Here is a 19,429-nt window from a genome sequence, read left to right on the forward strand (position 1 = left end):
GCACTCCTGGGCATCCCCCCAAGAGTTGAGGCTACGTGCCTTCTTGTATAATGTATCTACCTGTTTTAATTTCTTTCCCACATGTAGCCGGGACTTTAGACTGCGTGTTTTTCTTGCATTATGTAGCCCCTATTTTACCCAATTGATCCCTCCCTTCCCAACGCTTTGTATATCACCCTTAATCCTGCAAAGCGCTCTGATACCCTCACGGGTCTGGTTTGCGCTCTATAAAACTATAAAATAAATAAATAAATGTCTTCAAGACAAGCGTAACATCACCCAGTTATGATTTTTACTAAGCAGCACTTTGCACTCGTCCACTTTTTATTTATTTTTTCCTATAATATTTAAGTAGTAAGTTTAGGTACGTGCTGTGAAATAAAGTCGCCATGTAAAAGGATGTTGGTTAATATTCAATGCGCGGCTTAAGGTGTAGTAAGTTTAGGTCCGTGCTGTGTAATAAAGTCGCCATGTAAAATGATGTTGGTTAATATTCAATGCGCGGCTTAAGGTGCATCACTCAAACCAGGATACTTCTTAGCTATCACTTTACAACGTGTTTTGTATATTTTCAATGACTTCAATACCATACATATATTCTTCTTACCTGCTCTCCTCATAAATTTACAGGTTCTCTGATCACAATTGTGAAAACTAATTAAAAGTGATAATTTATTTGTTTTGTGGATATTTACAGTGGCGTAGTGTAGCAAAGGTGCTTTTGTGTCTTAATGCGTGAAGTCCCCTGCATGGCTATTGGAGGACGTCCGGGACTGGGGCAGACATATTGGTAGTAGGCAGGTCAGCGGGCTAGGCTTTCATGCCCCTGACGATACTTGAACGGCCGCTGGCGCGAACGCGCGCTGTGAAGTCCACCTGAGGCTTGAGCCAGGAGAAACCAACGCTGCACTCCCAATTATTGCTTTTTTGCACATAGTCCTGCCATTTGCTGCATATTTTGAAATCTATTTTTAATTTGATTTTAAGACTTGCGCATTTGCACTCTGCACTAACCTGCCATTGCTGTCTCGGCGTGAAGTCCCCCGCACGGCTATTGCAGGACTTCCAGGACTGGGGCAGACATATTGGTAGTAGGCAGGTCAGCGGGCTAGGCTTTCATGCCCATGACGATACTTAAACGGCCGCTGGCGCGAACGCGCAGCAGACGCGCGCAGCGGGCGCGGCGCTGGCGCGCCAAAGGCAAGCCCGTCTGTGCTCGTTCGACGCTCATCGCCAGCCCACCTGCACAATTTATACCATTTATGGTTAAAACCTTACAGTACTCGAGTGAATACTTGAAACACCTTAATCGCATTACCCCTACCCAGATGTGCTGTGGCCTTCAATTTGATGATATGCCCCCCCAGGGACAAACAACATGTCCAGGGTGCAACACCAAACTACCAAATCTATTGCTTCGACCGATAGCTGTATTAAAACACCAGCAAACAACAAGAGAAAAGGACACTGCCCCTACCGTCCGAAAGTGTGCCCTCTTAAACGCTAGGTCCCTGGTCAAGCACGGTATCGTGCTTCTCTTATAGAAGATGAAAAGATAACCATTGCATTCATCACAGAAACATGGACAGACGGGGCTTCAGGTCCGGACTTGGTCAAAGCTACACCTCCAGATAACCTTTGCTACACGCTAAATAGGCTACATAGGAAAGGGGGGGGGAGCAGCTATTATTTATCACAACTCCATCACGGCCTCTTCTCATCCTATAACCAATGATGAATGCGAAGCAATAGTTTTGTTTTTTTCTCTCACACCATTTTACTTTTAAAGGCACCCTCATTTATAGGCCACCAGGCACGAGAGGACGATTTTTAATACAAGCAGGCAGCATATTAGAAAAAGGAATCAGCACGAATGACTACACTATATTAGGAGATTTCAATTTCCACCTTGAGTTACTCTCTGATCCAGACACCTCTAGCCTACTGGACCTGTTGAGAGGCGGTAATCCAGAGCAACTGGTGACTGGTGCAACTCACCAGACTGGCCACACCCTTGATGGCATTTTTTCTAACACCTTTCAGCTGTTATTCACCAGCAAAAAGAGCGTGGAACAAAATAGAAGCAGAGGAGCTACATCAATTATTAACATCGACTCTTACCCCAAACCCTAAAGATCTTGACAAGGCAACCAGATCCTATACTAAGTGGTTAGAAGCTGCTGGAAATAAGCTAGCACCCAAAAAACGTCTTCGCCATACCAGGCAGCAACTGTCCTCCCCTTGGTATTCTCAGGAACTCAGGCTCCAAAATGTGGCTTGTAAGCACCTGGAAAGAAACTGGAGGAAGAAATACAAGGAAAAGGACACATTGGAATACAAACTAAGTCTGGTACAATACAAACAGCTACTTAAAAGAACGAAACAAGAGTATTATTCCAATAAAATTAAACTGCCCAAAAACTCGCCCAAAGAGCTGTTTAAAATAGTAAATACACTTGCCCTCTCAAACTCTCCTACCGTCCCAGCTAGCCACGACTTGTGTAATAAAGTGGGCAAATTATTTTTTGACAAAGTTAGTGGTATTTTCTAAACCTTCTCCCACTCTACAGTAAAAACATCGATCAACTGCACAAATGGCCACTTGAGAGAAATAAAAGATGCCTCTCTTTTTGACCAATTCGCCTTTTTAATGGAATCTGACACTCAATCTCCTCGCTAAAGTTAAGTCAGGCTCTCCCTACGATCCCTGCCCGCCAGCCGTAGTCAAACTAATGGCAGAGCCTGCATCACGAAAATCGACTTCCATCATTAACACAATGTACCTGGAAGGATACTTTCCAAAAGATTGGAATCAGGCACCAATCTTGCCCATGTTGAAGAAACCTAATTTGGACGCCAATGATCCAAATAATTTCAGACCTATTTCCAGACTACCACTCCCGGCAAAAATCATTGAAAGAAATATGAACTCTCATCTTAATTTTTGCAAAAATCTCAAGTGCTGAATCCAACTCAATATGGTTTCAGAGAGAGCCATAGCACGGAAACGGCGCTCCTCAAATCCACAGAAGAAATTAGGACCATTCTTGACCAGGAAGGAAACGCTGTACTAATTATGTTGGATCTGTCTGCAGCATTTAATATGGTCCATCATGCTCTGCTGATGGACCGTTTGGAGGAGATGGGAGTCAAGGGCATGGCCTGGAAACTGCTCAAATCCTTCCTCTCGGAGAGAACACAAACGGTGGCCCTTGACAAATTTGAAGCAGAGTCTTTTTCTCTACCCTGTGAAGTGCCACAGGGGTCCTCGCTTAGCCCGACGCTATTCAATGTTTATGTGTCCTCCCTGGCTCCTCTAATTGAATCCTTTGGTTTCAATTTGACATCATACGCCGTTGACACACAAATCGTGGTGACTATACTGCCAGAAGTGATCCAGGAAACCGCATCCAAGTTGCAAGACTGCATGAATGCCGTGGGCATATGGATGGCCCAAAACTGCCTAAAACTTAACGCCACAAAAGGTTATGTTGTTTGGCAATAATCCTAAATTCTGGACCCCTAGGCGCTGGCCGGAAGCATCAGGCCCGCACCCCACCCCGATTAGGAAGGTGAAGAACTTAGGAGTGTGGATAGACGACAAACTTAGCTTCAGGGATCAGGTGAACACAGTGACTTCATCAACATCATACATTCTCAGATAATGCAAAAAATTAATGCCACTTTTACCCAAAGAGGCACAACAAACAGTGGTCCCAGCTCTAATAATGTCGGGATTAGATTATTGCAATAGTCTGTATATCAAGATCCACGAAGGGTCGCTGAACAAATTACAAATCCTTCGAAATGGTGCAGCCATTCTTTTCACAGGCACACCAAAGTTTGAATCGATCTCAGCCAAAATAAAAAACTCCATTGGCTTCCGGTCAGGAAGCGCTTTCACTTCAAGGCGCTATGTCTGGTCTTTAGAGCCCTGCATGGAACTGGGCCGGACTTTTTAAACCAAATATTTCGTTGGTATACACCAAAAAGAGCTTTGCGGTCATTTGATGCTAATCTCGCGGTGGTGCCCTTGGTGAAAAAGGCTAACTGGGGTGGCAGAAGCTTTGTTGCCAATGCGGCCAAAGCACGGAATGCCCTCCCACCTCACCTAAGAAACATGAACAATCTCCTAGCCTTTCGGAAGGCACTAAAAACATGGCTTTTCTCAAAGTAAACCTGTTAAGAACTACACCGATGTTGTCCTCAGTCAGGGCTTCACACAGCGCCAGGACACCTTCGGGTAACAGTTAGTGCTATATAAGTTCCAATAACATTAACATTAACATGAAATTGGATTCCTTTCCCCCGGCTTTTAATAAAAAAAATATATAACACAACTAATATGGATGGCAGGCTCCGTCAAAACACGGCCAGTGGTTAAAGGGTCCAGATGTCTGGCATGGGGAGCACGTGATCACTGCGTGTGCTGTGATCTGATTTGCTCTATGTTGCTAAGTCATGTGGCATCTGACTTTATGGTGTTTTTGGAGCGTGCGTAACCCCTCCAACCTTGCGCACTTTATTGGGGCCAAACTCCCTTAACCATTGTACTGTCTCTTCACCAATCTGTGGGATTTATCTTGTGTTTCCCTTCCATGCATTTGTCTGCCGGCTCTGTGCCACCGCACATGTGGCCTGTCAATCAGTAACCTTGGGCCTAGGTCTCAGTGCTTGCCAGGCTACGTATTTGCGCGTCGGGTTGATGTGGCGTTCACAACGGGTGAATTTGTTAATAAGGACGAGATCTTTTTCACATAAATGAATGTATCATTTGTCATATCAGCATTAATTTCTTCCTAATTAACAGTGGGATACCTTAGTTAAGTTTACATCCGGTATTTCCTCCAAACTCTGAGTTACGATGATCCTAGGATTCCTAATCTGGTTTCTGGTTTGAAGCCCTACCTTCTCTTTAGCTCATGTCATAATCTCTGTCTTCCCCTTATTGATTAGATATCCTGACAGACTCCCAAATTCTCTGGCATGCATCTCAAGCTGTGGAACAGAGAGCTCTGGGTTCGATGCATACAGAACTATGTCATCAGCAGACAGTGCTATTCTGGCTGGTAACCCTGCAGCTTCAAAGGGAAGAATGGTCTAATCCTGCCGAATCATCTGCAAAAAGGGCTCAATATATACACGGAACAGAGTTGGCGACACAGGACACCGCTGTCTAGTTCCCCTCGATATCTGAAACAAAGCTGTAAGTTCGCCATCCAAAATCTTAGCTGCCGGCACCTTATATAGCATTTGCACAACTTCAGTAACATTGCTGCTGAAACCGTAATCCTGTAATACCTCCCAAAGATAGACCCAATTAACCCTATCAAACGCTTTAGCAGCATCAATTCTTGCGATTGTCAACAGGAGATTAGAGGCCTCGGCCATATCATTCGCACCAATGTCATTGGGTTAATTCATAGAGCTTCCTTCCAGGCACAAACCACTTTTGATCGAAATGGATCAACTTTTGAAGGACATCTGACAACCTCTTAGCCAAGATTCCTGGAATCCTTTTGTAATCACAGTTCAACTAAGATATAGGTCTGCAGGAATCCACTGACCTAGCGTCTTTACCCGGCTTAAGGATCATAACTACAGGTGCCTCATATTAGGAAGGTGGAATTTAGCAGACTTCCAGAGAGATCTCATTAAAATAAGATACCCAGAAACAGAAAGAGGATTCAGTTGGGATCCCGTCTGGGCCTGCTGCTTTCCCTTTACTGAGCCTCCTAACCTGTTCCCTCATCTCTCCCTCTGTGATCTCCTCTGCGCCTGCTGCTTTTCCTTTACTGAGCCTCCGAACCTGTTCCCTTATCTCTCCCTCTGTGATCCCGCTTGGTCCTGCTGCTTTCCCTTTACTGAGCGTCGTAACCTGTTCCCTTATCTCTCCCTCTGTGATCCCATCTGGGCCTGGTGCTTTCCCTTTACTGAGCCTCTGAACCTGTCCCCTTATCTCTCCCTCTGTGATCCCGCCTGAGCCTGCTGCTTTCCCTTTACTGAGCCCCTAACCTGTTCCCTTATCTCTCCCTCTGTGATCCCGTCTGGGCCTGCTGCTTTCCCATTACTGAGCCTCCTAACATGTTCCCTTATCTCTCCCTCTGTGATCCTTCCCCTACGTCCTAAAATCTGCTGTTCCGTAAGACGTGGGAGTTTTTGTTTTGCAACCTGTTTTTCATTACTAAGCGGTCTGGGTTCATATCTTCCTTATATATCCCACTAAGGCTCTCCAATATCTTAGTTGTAGAGATTGGTGACAAGGTTTACACCGGCAGGAAGTGGATGTGACAATGTTGTGTTGTGGGTGCTGTCGGGAATTCACGTGGATCTCAGGCAAGAAGGTATTTATTAAGTATATACACGAGACCCCACAAGGAACAGATGTAAGCTGTTAGTCAATCCCCCTCTCACTGAGCAACTGCCGCTCCTAGAAGACCCACGCTGAGGCACTCCATAGCATCACATGAAGCGCGCTGGTCTCACTGAGCAAACTGCCTTAGAACACCCACATCCTCTCATAAGATGTTAAAGGTACTTTTGGATATCCTTAGAGCTTTGACTGTTGTGTATGAACAGTAACTCACACTGAGCACTAGTCCGCAGGCGCTGGTCTTAATACTGAATCTTATTTCAAACACAGGTCCTATGTGATGTTCATTCTTTGTTCCTGTAGCTGTCATTGCTCTTTAATACAAAGATGATGTTTGTTATTACAGGTGTGATAATATGAAGATTCAGATCCCAGAGGTGGTGAAGAGTTATAAAGGTACATATCATTGCGATGATTAGCTCTGAATATTACTGTTCATGAAAATGATATGGTATGATATGGTGTGCTGTGGTATGCTATGGTAAGGTGTGGTATGGTATGCTATGGTAAAGTGAGGTGTGCTATGGTATGGTATGGTTTGGTATCTATGGTAAGGTGTGATGTGCTATGGTATGGTGTGCTATGGTATGGTGTGGTGTGCTACGGTATGGTATGGTGTGGTGTGCTATGGTATGGTATGCTGTGGTGTGGTAGAATGTATGATGTTACAACGCTTACATTTACAACGCATGCCTTTACAACACAGTTTTTACATCGCAACATCCTTTACAACGCATTCTTTTACATTGCATGCCATTACATCGCATTTTCACAAACTACCTTTACAACGCATAACATTACTTCGCATTATACCTTTACAACGCATAACGTTACAATGCATACCATTACATCGCATTTAAGGTTAGTGTTGGATAATATAGGGGTAATAATTACTTTTCTAACTCCAGTGAGGGCAACAGTAGGGTAAGTGTTGGATAGTGTAAGGGTACTATGCGTTGTAATGGTATGCATTATAATGACTTGCGATGTAATGCCTGCGTTGTAGTGACATGCGTTGTAATGATATGCGTTATAGTGATCACATGCGATGTAATGGCTGCGTTGTAATGACATGTGATGTAAAGGATGTTGCGATGTAATGACTGCTATGTAAAGGTAGTGCGATGTAATGACAGCGTTGTAAAGGATGTTTCCCAGTGTGGTATGGTATACTATGGTATGGCGGGCTTTGGTATGGTGTGGTGTGGTATGCTATGGTATGGTGTGGTGTGCTACAAAATGGTATGGTATGTATGGTATGTTATGGGATGTTATGGTGGGATGGGGTTGTATGGTATGGAATGTTATGATGGTATGGAAGGTGTGGTGTACTATAGGGTGAGATCATGGTATAATATGGGATGGTTTGGTATGGTGGTAATGGATGGAATGGGATGGCGGTATGATATGGTATTTTATGGCATTTAGTGGTAACGTGCACTCACGTCAGGGTACAGTTACTTGATTTGTCTCTAAACTGTCTTTTCTAGATTTTTCTAGATTTCTACTTATCTCTATTCTGTATACGCGCTGCTGCATTTCCTTTCTTTAAATCATTCTTTCCCTTGGACATTCATGCTAAGTGTATCGGAAATTCAGATGCGGTAATTTCACACCTCACATTTATTTATTTATTTATGGGTTTTATATAGCGTCTGAATCACCTCCAAAGGGGTATCTCTGCGCTTCGGACCTTGCTGTTGGACAGGCTGACGAGCATTATCAGAACAGAGCAGTCTTAAGAAGCTTTCTAAATCGGAGATAGTCAGGACATCGTCTCAGGTGAATGGGGAGCTGGTTCCAGTAAAGGGGAGCGAGGGAGGAGAAGGATTTCCCACCTAACCTTGATTTCCTGATCCGTGGGACCAAGGGAAGCGATTTGGTTCCTGGCCGGAGGGTCCTAGAAGGGACATAATGATTACGTTTCTCTGCGATGTAGAGGGGGCCGCTGTTATTCAAGGCCTTGTGGACGGTGCAGCAGTATTGAATTTAACCCGCTTGCGCACTGGATGCCAATGAAGCTGTTGAAGGAGAGGAAGGGAGGCAGTTTTCGGGGGGGCATTCGAGACAAGGCGCGCTGCGGTGTTCTAAACCACCTGCAATCTGCTCAGTGAGGACTCATTGGCCGAGACCAGGAAAGCGTTGCAGTAGTCTAAGCGGCTTACTACCATTGTCTGAATGAGGGTTTTGCGAGTGGAATCTCGGAGGAAAAGAAAAACTTGCCGTTGCAAACCCAGCACGTAGAAGCAGGAGCCAGCAGTATAAGCGGCATGCTCCTTCATGGTCAAGGCCCGGTCTACGCGAATGCCCAGGTTTTTAACAAGGGCCTGAGGGGCGGGGGGTGCCAAGGGCTACTGGCCACCAGTCTGGTTTCCACAGCAAAGATGCCTCTCTGCAAAGCATAATCTCCGTCTTCCCTGAACAAAGGGAGTGGATTTATTAAATGAGAAGAGGAGCTGAGTGTCGTCAGCAATGCATATGAAATCGGCGTAAAGCCACAGGTCCTGGGGAGGTCGGCTAAGGGAGCAACATAGATGTTGAATAAGGGAGGGTTTAAACATGAGCCCTGGGGAACTTCCTTGGTCAGTTCCATTGTCTTTGACCGAAAAGGGCCTAAATTGATGGTCTGGGAACGGAAGGTCAGGAAGCTCGTCATCTACTAAAGAGCAGGTCCTGAGTCCAATCTCCTCCAATCTCCTGAGCAAGATCTGGTGGGCGACAGTGTCGAACGATGATACTGTTATGATACTGCTAGGCTTGACAACTGCGAGTAACTCAGTTACTGCAGTATTCTGGGACTATTGAATGGGAAATGACCTCAGAATTTGGTATTTACCACATAACACATTGGGGTATATTCTCAAGAACGTGTAATAACCATCGCAAATTTAGCTTAACGCAACTTTGCATATCGCAGTTTATAGCGAGAAAACAACACCGGCTTGATGTTCAATTTCCAACCCAGCGGCACCATGCGATAGCAGCATGATAACGTGCCAAATGACAGCGTAAAAACCAATGCGACAAACAAAAAATACAAAATATAAGCGGTCAAAAATTTGTGATGCCACAAAGCGTGATACCAAAATTAGCGAAAACCAGCGACAGGCCTGCAATTATCATGCGTCATGCGGGAAAATGCACTATAAAAGCAACAAAAAAACCACCAAAACCTATTGTTATGTTATGTTAATCGGGTTTATAAAGCGCCTGGTTACACTGAACAGTGTGTCCCCGCGCTGCGGTGCACGTCGCACTGATGATCACGGAGACCTATCCAGGCGGGAACAGGTGAGTTTTCAGTTTCTTCCTAAACATGCCCTCAGAGGGTTCCAGCCGAAGGCTCTTGGGAAGTTTGTTCCATAGTTGGGCCGCCAGAAAACGGAAGGAGCGACCACCCATCCTAGCTCTCTTCACAGCCGGGACGCGCACCAATCCCCTCCCCTCAGACCTCAGGTGGCGGGTTGGAGTGTAGGGGGTAAGGAGGTTCAACAAATAAGCAGGAGAGGTTCCCTGGATAATGCGATGACACACACACATCGCTTTAAACCAGACTCGTTCTCGTATAGGCAGCCAGTGAAGAAAGGCCAGAGCCGGTTTAGAGGCAGTCCTCCTCGGGGGCATCAGGATCAAGTGGGCTGCAGCGTTCTGAACGCATTGAAATCTCTTTATACACCTGCCGGTAGCACCCAGATATAGGACATTCCCGTAATCAAGACGAGATGTCACGAGGACGTGAACTAGGGTCTTCCTAGCAGCAATAGGTAGTATATCCATGGTTTTACGGAGACTTTTAAGGATTCCGAAACAGGCTCCTGCGACCCGCCTGGTGTGATAATCAAAGGATAGGTGAGGGTCCATCCAAACCCCCAGGTTTTTGGCCTGGGCGCATGGGACAGGGGTGGGGCCCAAGTTCTGCGGCCACCAAGCAGAGGACCATACGGATGGAGCTCTTCCCACCACCAGTACTTCTGTCTTGTCACCGTTAAGTTTCAGACAGTTTTTTTCCATCCTGGAGGCTAATTCTTGCAGGCACACCACCAGATTGGGAGCTGCCGACTGCTGTTCCTGGGTCAAAGACACCACCAACTGGGTATCGTCGGCATATGAGACGACTTTAATCCCAAAACCATCGGCGATCTCTGCTTAGGGAGCCACATAGAGATTAAACAAAGTAGGGCTCAAAATTGAGCCCTGTGGAACCCCCTGCTGCAATCCTATGACCCTAGAGTAGAGCTCGCCCTGCCTCACCTAGAAGCTGCGATTAGCTAGAAATGATATAAGCCAATCTAAGGCCCTCCCAGACATGCCTCCTTTCTTTAGACGGTGGACTAGAGTGTGGTGAGCTACCGTGTCAAAGGCCGCACTAAGATCCAACAGGATCAGGGCGGCCGTTTGGCCAGCATCCACATACTCCCGAATGGTCTCAGTTGCCAAGAGAAGGGCCGACTCCGTTGAGTGGTGTTTACGGAAACCCGATTGAGTGGGGTGAAGGAGGTGACATTTCCCAATATGAGCTGTAAGTTGTTCATTTACCATTTTCTCTGCGATCTTAGCAAAGTAGGGTAAAAGAGAGATAGGTCGCAGATTGTCTAAACGCTCCGGGCCTAACTGAGTTTTTTTTGGGAGGGGAAGTACTACTGCCTCCTTCCAGCAACCAGGGACTGTGTTGGTCCTGAGTGAGACCTCCAGGAGATGTCTGATAAAGGGCTCCAAGGTTTCTACACACCCCTTAAGCCTACTCAGGGAGGTCGGATCCTTAGGGGAACCAGACTTGATGCTCAGGCAGATTTTTTTCAGGATTTCAGGGGGAGGGATCACAAAACTATCTAGTCTCTCATCCTCCCCTAGAGGTCCTGACACATCCAGAAGGTCCTGGTGGGCCTCGGCCGACTCAGGAAAGGTGGAGTAGATAGTCACCACTTTGTTAGAGAAAAAATTCGCTATGAGGTTACAGCGTTCAACTGACCCGGCGGCAGGAGCTGCCACTGTGTTCAGGGAAGAGATCTCCTTATAAACCTTGATTAAATCCCTAGTAGAGTTCCCTGAAGACTCAATTCTTTCTAAGTAATATTCCGCCTTAGTTTTCCTGATGAGTCCATGGTATGCCTTCAGCATTGCTTTGTACTTGCACCTGCCTGGGGTTGAGAAGTCCTTCCTCCACTGCCTTTCAGCTCGTTTGCAGTCTGCCTTAGCATTTTTCAGCACTGAATTAAACCAGGGTGCAGACTTCTTTGCTCTAGTAAATGTTTTCCATGACCAAGGGGCTGTGCTATCGAGTGCTTCTCCTAGCCTCCTATCCAACTCTGAGCAAGCACTGTCAGCATCTTCCCCCCTAGGCGGACCCCCATCTGGAGGGCGTTCTTAAACTTGCATGGGGAAAAGCCACCCCATTTCCGGTAGGTTATTCCCTCCTGCAAATTCTCTTGCACCTTAGGCTTAGGCAATCGCATGACAAAAGGGACTAAATGATGATCAGTCCAAACCAAAGGCTGTGGTGGACCAACCTCTACTGCCTCCCAGTTAGTGAAAATGGGATCAAGCAGATGACCCTTCTGGTGCGTGGGCCAGGCAGCACTAAGATTTAACTGTAGCGACGCGAGTTCTTGGTTTAGCGCCGCAGCCACCGCGCATCCTGTATCTTCCAGGTGCAGGTTCAAGTCACCTAACACAAGAAACTTGCTATATCGCAGGGCTGGTTGAATGAGATATTCAACCAGATTAGAAGCAAAACGGGAGGGGTAGCCCGGAGGCCGATAGACCAGGAGGCCCTTGATAATGCAGTTACTATCAACCGTGATGGTAAAAAGGCCTGCCTCACTATCGATAAGAGGGATGGGCTCAAGGTGGCATTGGATGGCAAGTTTATAAATCATTGCCACTCCACCTCCTCTACCCGAGTCCCTATCAATTCGCTTTACAGTGTAACCACATGGAATCGCCTCAAGGAGTTCAGGAACTGAGTCCTCATCCAACCAGGTTTCAGTAAGAAACATAACATCCATCTTTTTGTCGATTAGGAGATCATGAATCTCAAACCTGTGCTTCCTGAGAGAACGACAGTTCAGTAGACAACAACTCAACACTGGCGAGCTCCCCTTATTCTCATGTCCATAATTGAACGTAAAAGCGCAGTGCCTGCACATTCTCGCTGGGCCACCGGCACGCATCTTATGGGCACAGATATCTGCAGTTTGGGAGCACAGGGCGCGAAGGTCCTGGCTAGAATAGTCGAGTTTTAGACCAGAACTACGAGGGGGGGGTCCCTTTCTCTTTCTTTCTTTCTTTCTCTCTCTTTCTCTCTCTCCCTGTCCTTTGATGAGTGCCTGACACACCTTCTTATCTTGGATATTGTCTTGCAGGCTGTGAGTCACACATTGTCCAGGGATACCCCGCCATGACTCTTCAAAATAGTTGTTCCGTGACAATTGTGGATGTGACATTTATTTTGGTCTTTCAATGGTGGATGTATGAATCAGGATTTCAGTGCTCACATGTATGTTGATTGTTGCAAATGTGTGATATCAGGCGGGTGCTTTTGTTCATGTTTTCGTGCCGTCGATGTGCAGTGTATTGGTCAGGGGGAGCTGGGGGGTATCCGGGGTGAGTCCCGGGGGAGAGGAGGGGCGGTGGTCCTGGGGGTGGTCCTGGGGGTGGTGGCGGTGGATGTTGTGGCCCTCTTGGGTGTCCGGCACGCATGTTCCGTGGCTCCATGGCATCTTTGTTCTTCAGGTGTGGCTCTGGGCTGGGCTCTCTTTTCTGGTGCAGGTTTTAGTCTGACTTTGCACCAGGTCGGAGCAGGTGTTAGTTTCCTGGTGCTAACGCGTCTTATCGCATGTTTTGTGATCTTATCGCAGATCTGGCTGGTCGTTGAGAATGTTGCGGTGTGGTGGTGTTGCGGCTTTGTGCACGGGAACGCCTGCTCTACATCTCATTAGCGATAGTTGCCGGGGTCATCTGTGGCAAGGTTTTTTGAGGATGCTATCGCCGGAAAACTGGTGATATTGGCTGTTTGCACCAGCTTGTTAATGGGGCGGTAAATTTATCGCGACTTTGGCTGCGATAAAGTGCTGATAACTCAGCGATAGCTCCTTGAGAATATGCACCTCTATTTTCCAGAATTTTAGCACCAACAGGGACCTAGCGCATGCATCTACACGGACCCAACGCATGCATCTACACTGAGCTAGTGCATGCACATGCACTTGCCTAATGCATGTATCTACACTGACCTAGCGCATGCACCTACTCTGGCCTAGTGCATAAACCTATACTGACCTAGTGCATACATCTATACTAACCTAGTGCATGCACCTGCACTTACCTAGCACATAGACGTACACTGACCTAGCACATGCACCTACCCTGACCTACTGATTAGTGCTGTATACCTTTGTATAGCTCTGTTACTCTGTGCCATCTAGTACAGTGTACTGACTTTTACAGCATAGCTTCCAGTAGCTCTGTCACTCTGTACAAACTAATGCAGTGTATTGACTAGTACTTTATACCTTCTAGTAGCTCTCCTACTCTGCGCCAGCCAATGCAGTGTACTGACAAGTGCAATATACCTTGGAGTCGCTCTGTTACTTTGTTCCATCTACTGCAGTGTACTAACTAGTGCAGTATGCCTTGGAGTTGCTCTGTTTCTTTGTAACATACAATTCAGTGTACTGACCAGTACAGTACACCTTCTGGTAGATCTGTCGCACTGTACCATCTGCTATAGTGTACGGACTACTGCAGTGTACCTTCTATTATTTCTCTTACTCTGTATTATCCAGTGCTGTATACTGGCTAGTACTGTGTATGTTCTAGTAGCTCTCTTACTCTGTACCGTCTGATGCAGTGCACTGACTAGCACAGCATACTGTTGAGTCGCTAGTACAGTGCCCTACCTGCTGTCCTCTCTATGTAGGTTTGGTGTAGTGTGTGCTGTAGATGAATGTGCGCTTTAGGACAGTGAGCAGTCTAGTGCCGCTCGCTTTAGAGCAGTGAGCCGTCTAGTGCAGCGCTCTCTAGCGCTGCATGCTCCTTCCAGATGTGGTGTAAATTGATCAGATGTAAAACAGAAGCAGTAATTACAGCCTTTCTTCGTGTCATTAAATCTCTAATTGTGAATCTCTTCTCTGCAGTGATGGTGACTCTGGATCCTGACACGGCTCATCCTCGGCTCCTCCTGTCTGAGGGGGGGAGACGTGTGAGAGACACGGGCAGAGCACAGCGCCTGCCGGACACCCCCAAGAGATTCACCATCTACATCTGTGTGCTGGGGAGCGAGGGGTTCACCTCCGGCAGACATTACTGGGAGGTGCAGCTGCTGCGGGAGGGGGAAGCGTGGCGTGTGGGGGTCGCAGCAGAGTCTGAGACCAGGAAGGGAGAGATCACATGGTCACCTGAGAGGGGAGTCTGGGCTGTGCAGGGGTGGAGGGGTCGGTACACGGCTCTCACCTCCCCGGAGACCCCTCTGTCCCCTCGTGAGAAGCCCCTGAAGCTGGGGGTGTATCTGGACTACGAGGGGGGGCTGCTGTCCCTGTACAATGCTGACTCCATGGAGCTTCTCTACTCCTTCCCGCGGGCGCCCTTCACGCAGAGGCTCTTCCCGATCTTCTGTCTCTGGGAAGGAGCGGAGCTGAGGCTGGTGTGAGCCCCCCCCCCCTCAACTGTCATCCACAGTTTAAACTTCAACATTCCAAAGAATCTTCAAACTCCAACATTCCAAAGAATCTTCAAACATCAACATTCCGAAGAACCTTCTTCACAAGGACCCTCCAGCATGTTACCATGACAACCAGAAGCCTCACCTGAAACTATGTATCTCTTTTCCTTGTACAGTTTTAAAACAAGGGCAGACAATGTTTGCCGTGTGACTCATGCACCAAATAGCATGTAAACATGATAAAGTCTCTGCAGAATTAAACAAGCATTGGCATAGCCAACAGGTCTTGCCTTTGGGACCTTATAAGTGTTTAGGTATGTTGTAGAGCAGTGTGGCTGCTGTGCTCCATGCTGCAAACTTGGTGTCTAGTGCAGTGACGTGGGGGCAGTGGCATGGTGTGGTGTGTTGTTATAAGGTGTGTGTTGGTGGGATGCATGTGGGTAGTGTGCTGGGGTGCATGTGGGTGGCATTTGCATCTTTACAACAAAAATCAAACATCACCAATTGTAATTAGATTAATAATGCTTGTCTACAAACTATTGAAAGGGCAATAAGGGTAAATGTAATATGCATAGCCCCATGGACCAACCTTACAAGTTACCTTTACATTTTTATTGTTGCCTGAATACCTCTGAACACACAAGGACATGTTCTTTGCAGCATGAATCTTAATCCTCTGCCCTACTTTAGCATCACTGGAAACAGCCACTAAATTAAACTCCCATCTCTGTAAGCAGGAACATTAATCGCCAAAGTTACCTTTACATTTGTATTGTCGCCTGAAAACCTCTGGACACACAAGGACATGTTCTTTGCAGCAGGCACCTTAATCATCTGCACTCCTTCAGCATCAGTGAAAACAGCCACTAGATAAAACTCAGACCTCTCTGCTGCAGGAACATTATTCGCCAAAATTACCTTTACATTTTTATTATTCCATAAAACTCCCATCTCTCCAGCATAAACATTAATCCCCAAAGCTGGCTTTACATGTTTATTGTTGCCTAAAAACCTCTGAACACACAAGGATATGCTCTGTGCAGCAGGCATCTTAATCCTCTGTGTCACTTTAACATGAGTTGCAAACAGCCTCTAGATAAAACTCTATTCTCTCTCTGTATCAGGAACCTAAATCGTCAAAGTTACCTTTACATTTTTATTGTTGCCTGAAAACATTTAAACACACCAGGATATGTTCGTTGCATCAGGCATCTTAATGCTCTACACTACTATAGCATGAGTGGAAACATGAACTAGATAAAACTCAGATCTCTCTCCAGCAGGGACATTAATTGCTAAAGTTACCTTTACATTTTATTGTTGCCTGAAAACCTCTGAACGAACAAGGACATGTTCTTAGCACAAGGCATCTGAATCCTCTATGGTACTTTAGCATGAGTGGAAACCGACATTATATAAAACTCCCATCGCTCTCCAACAGGAACTTTAATCGTCAAAGTTACCTTTACATTTTTATTGTTGCCTGAAAATCTCTCAACACACAAGGATATGTTCTTTGGAGTAGGGAACTTAATCCTCTGCTTCACTATAACATGAGTCGAAACAGCCACTGAAAACAACTTTAAACTCTCTCTACAACAGGAACCTTAATCGCCAAAGTTACCTTTACATTTTTATTGTTGCCTGGAAACATCTGAACACACAAGGACATGTTCTTTACAGCAGGCATCTTAATCCTCTGCACTACTTTAGCATGCGTGGAAACAACCACTAGATAAAACTTCCATTTCTCTCCAGCAGTAACATTAATCGCCAAAGTTACCTTTACAATTTTATTGTTGCCTAAAAGCATATAGACACACAAGGACATGTTCTTTGCAGCAGGCATCGTAACCCTCTGCGCTACTTTAGCTTGAGTGGAAACAGCCACTAGATAAAACTTCCTTCCCTTTACCGCAGGAACATTAATCGTAAAAGTTACCTTTACATTTTTACTGTCGCCTGAAAACGTCTAAACACACAAGGACATGTTCTTTTCAGCAGCCATCCTAATCCTCTGTGCTACTTTAGCATGCTTGGAAACAGCTACAATATAAAACTCCGATCTCTCTCCTGCAGGAACATTAATCGCTAAAGTTACCTATACATTGTTATTGTTGCCTGAAAACCTCTGAACACACAAGGGTATGTTCTTTGCAGAAGGCATCTTAATTCTCAGTGTCTCTTTAACATGAGTGACAACAGACATTACATAAAACTCCATTCTCTCCCCAACAGCAATTTTAATCGTCAAAGTTACCTTTACATTTTTATTGTTGCCCAAAAACCTCTGAACACACAAGGGTATGTTCTTTGGAGTAGGAAACTTCATCCTCTGCGTCACTTTAACATGAGTCGAAACAGCCACTGGATAAACCTCTAATCTCTCTCTACAGCAGGAACCTTAATCGCCAAAGTTACCTTTACATTTTTATTGTTACCTGGAAACCTTTGAACACACATGTACATGTTCTTTGCCGCAGGCATCTTAATCCTCTGCGCTACTTTAGCATGAGTGGAAACATCCACTAGATAAAATTTCCATTCCTCTCCACCAGGAACATTAATCGCCAAAGTTACCTTCACATTTTTATTGTTGCCTAAAAACCTATAGACACACAAGGACATGGTCTTTGCAGCAGGCATCTTAACCCTCTGTGCCACATTTACGAACGAATGGAAACAGCCACCAGATAAAACCTCCTTCTCTTTCCCACAGGAACATTAATCGCCAAAGTTACCTTTCCTTTTTTTGTCACCTGAAAACGTCTGAAAACACAAGGACTTGTTCTTTTCAGCAGCCATCCTAATCCTCTGCGCTACTTTAGCATGATTGGAAACGACCACGAGATAAAATTCCGATTTCTCTCCAGCAGGAACATTAATCGTAAAGTTACCTTTACATTTTTATTGTTGCCTGAAAACCTATGAACACACAAGGACATATTCTTTGCAGCAGGCATCTTAGTCCTCTGTGCTACTTTAGCATCAGTGGAAACACCCACTAGATAAAACATCCTTCTCTTTTCCACAGGAACATTAATTGCCAAAGTTACTGTTAGACTTGGCATCTTTTGGCGTGTTTCCCCTGAGTTTTGTTTTCTGATCTCCCGGTTGTGACTCTGTTTTTGCTGGTGTAACGTTTCTGCGCACTTTCCGCACTGCTGATCAATGGTAAAGTGCAGGTGCTCCTGTGATAAATTATGTTATGAATTGGTCTTTCCATGATTGGATGCTTGATTTACTTGTCAGGGCACTACGGGTGCCGGGGCTGGTGAATCAAATGCTACTCGTGGGCCTGCAGCACGGATTGTGCCACCCACGTACTTAGCCCGAAAAAGGTATCTCAGACCTGCCATCGCAGAGTCTGTGCGCAATTGCGACTGCCATGTTGAAGCGGGCCGTGCCTACACTGGCTGGTAACAGAACCTTCCCTTTTCTTACATATAAGGCGCCCCTAAGGTAGGGCCAAGGTACCCCTCTGGGCAGAGTGCATTGTATGTGAAAGGCAGGACATGCCCGGGTGTGTGTGGTGTGTCCTGATAGGGAATACAGTCAAATTCGCTCTTCACTACTGCCCCCTGACTCCTGAGGCTTGAGCCGGGAGACAGTGTGTAGCTGTGCGCTGCGCATTATATCGCTGCTGCTAAATCTGCCGCACTGCAGAGCGCTCTGGTACTCGTTTTTTAATTATCGTGTCCTGTGAATATTTTTAATTAAAATCTCTTTTCTTACTTGATCTTTGCTCTTACCTTATTGTTTTGTCACGCCTGGCATTGGAGGGGGGCACTGAGGCGAGTTGACACTGGTGGTGGAGGAGGGGTGTGGAGGAGCTTAGGCGTCATATTGGGTGGGTGTGTGTCGGTGCACTAAATATTTTGTATTGCGCCCTTTATATGCCGGCACTACGGCGGCCGCGCAGCGGACGCACGCAGCGGGCGCGCCGCTGGCGCGCCGAAGGCGCGCCTAGGGCAAGCCCGTCTGCGCCCGTCCGCGCACCGCCATCGCTAGTCGCCAGGCACCCTGCTCAAATTTCCACCGAGCATATTAGTTATTCGCGTGCGGAGCTGTTGGGGCTGGAGGTACAGTGCTCTACGGTCCGTTGGACGCCCCAGGCTGCTCCTTTTAAGTGCAATTCTTGTATGTTCCAGTTAGCTGGTCTGGACAGAATGCCTTCTGCTCCTGTGTTTACTGATTTTAAGTTCCTCAGCCTAAACTGCAGGTCCCTTATGAAACACCATGCGGAGGTGTTTGATTTACTTTACGAGGAGGCCCCTGATGCAGTATTCCTAACTGAGACCTGGCTTTCACAGGACTCAGTAGCTGTACCTTGGCTTGCCCTTCCTCAGGGTTATGTGTTGAAGACTGTCAACAGAGAGGGGGGGCGTGGCGGCGGC

The 19,429-nt window shown here is 46.3% G+C and overlaps 1 protein-coding gene across 1 annotated transcript in view; it reads left to right on the plus strand.

Annotated features, from left to right (window-relative positions):
• LOC146869057 (E3 ubiquitin-protein ligase TRIM39-like) overlaps window positions 1-15,334 on the plus strand; it is a 103,282-nt gene extending 87,948 nt beyond the window's left edge. Inside the window, exons 5-6 of the mRNA XM_085650258.1 lie at window positions 6,720-6,769; window positions 14,509-15,334. Of these exons, the coding sequence (XP_085506384.1) occupies window positions 6,720-6,769; window positions 14,509-15,020 (562 nt within the window). The 3' untranslated portion in view covers window positions 15,021-15,334. The remainder of the gene's footprint in view (window positions 1-6,719; window positions 6,770-14,508) is intronic.
• The last annotated feature ends 4,095 nt before the right edge of the window (window positions 15,335-19,429 follow it).

This window comes from Triturus cristatus, chromosome 1_1, assembly GCF_964204655.1.
Source record: "Triturus cristatus chromosome 1_1, aTriCri1.1, whole genome shotgun sequence".
NCBI lineage: Eukaryota > Metazoa > Chordata > Amphibia > Caudata > Salamandridae > Triturus > Triturus cristatus.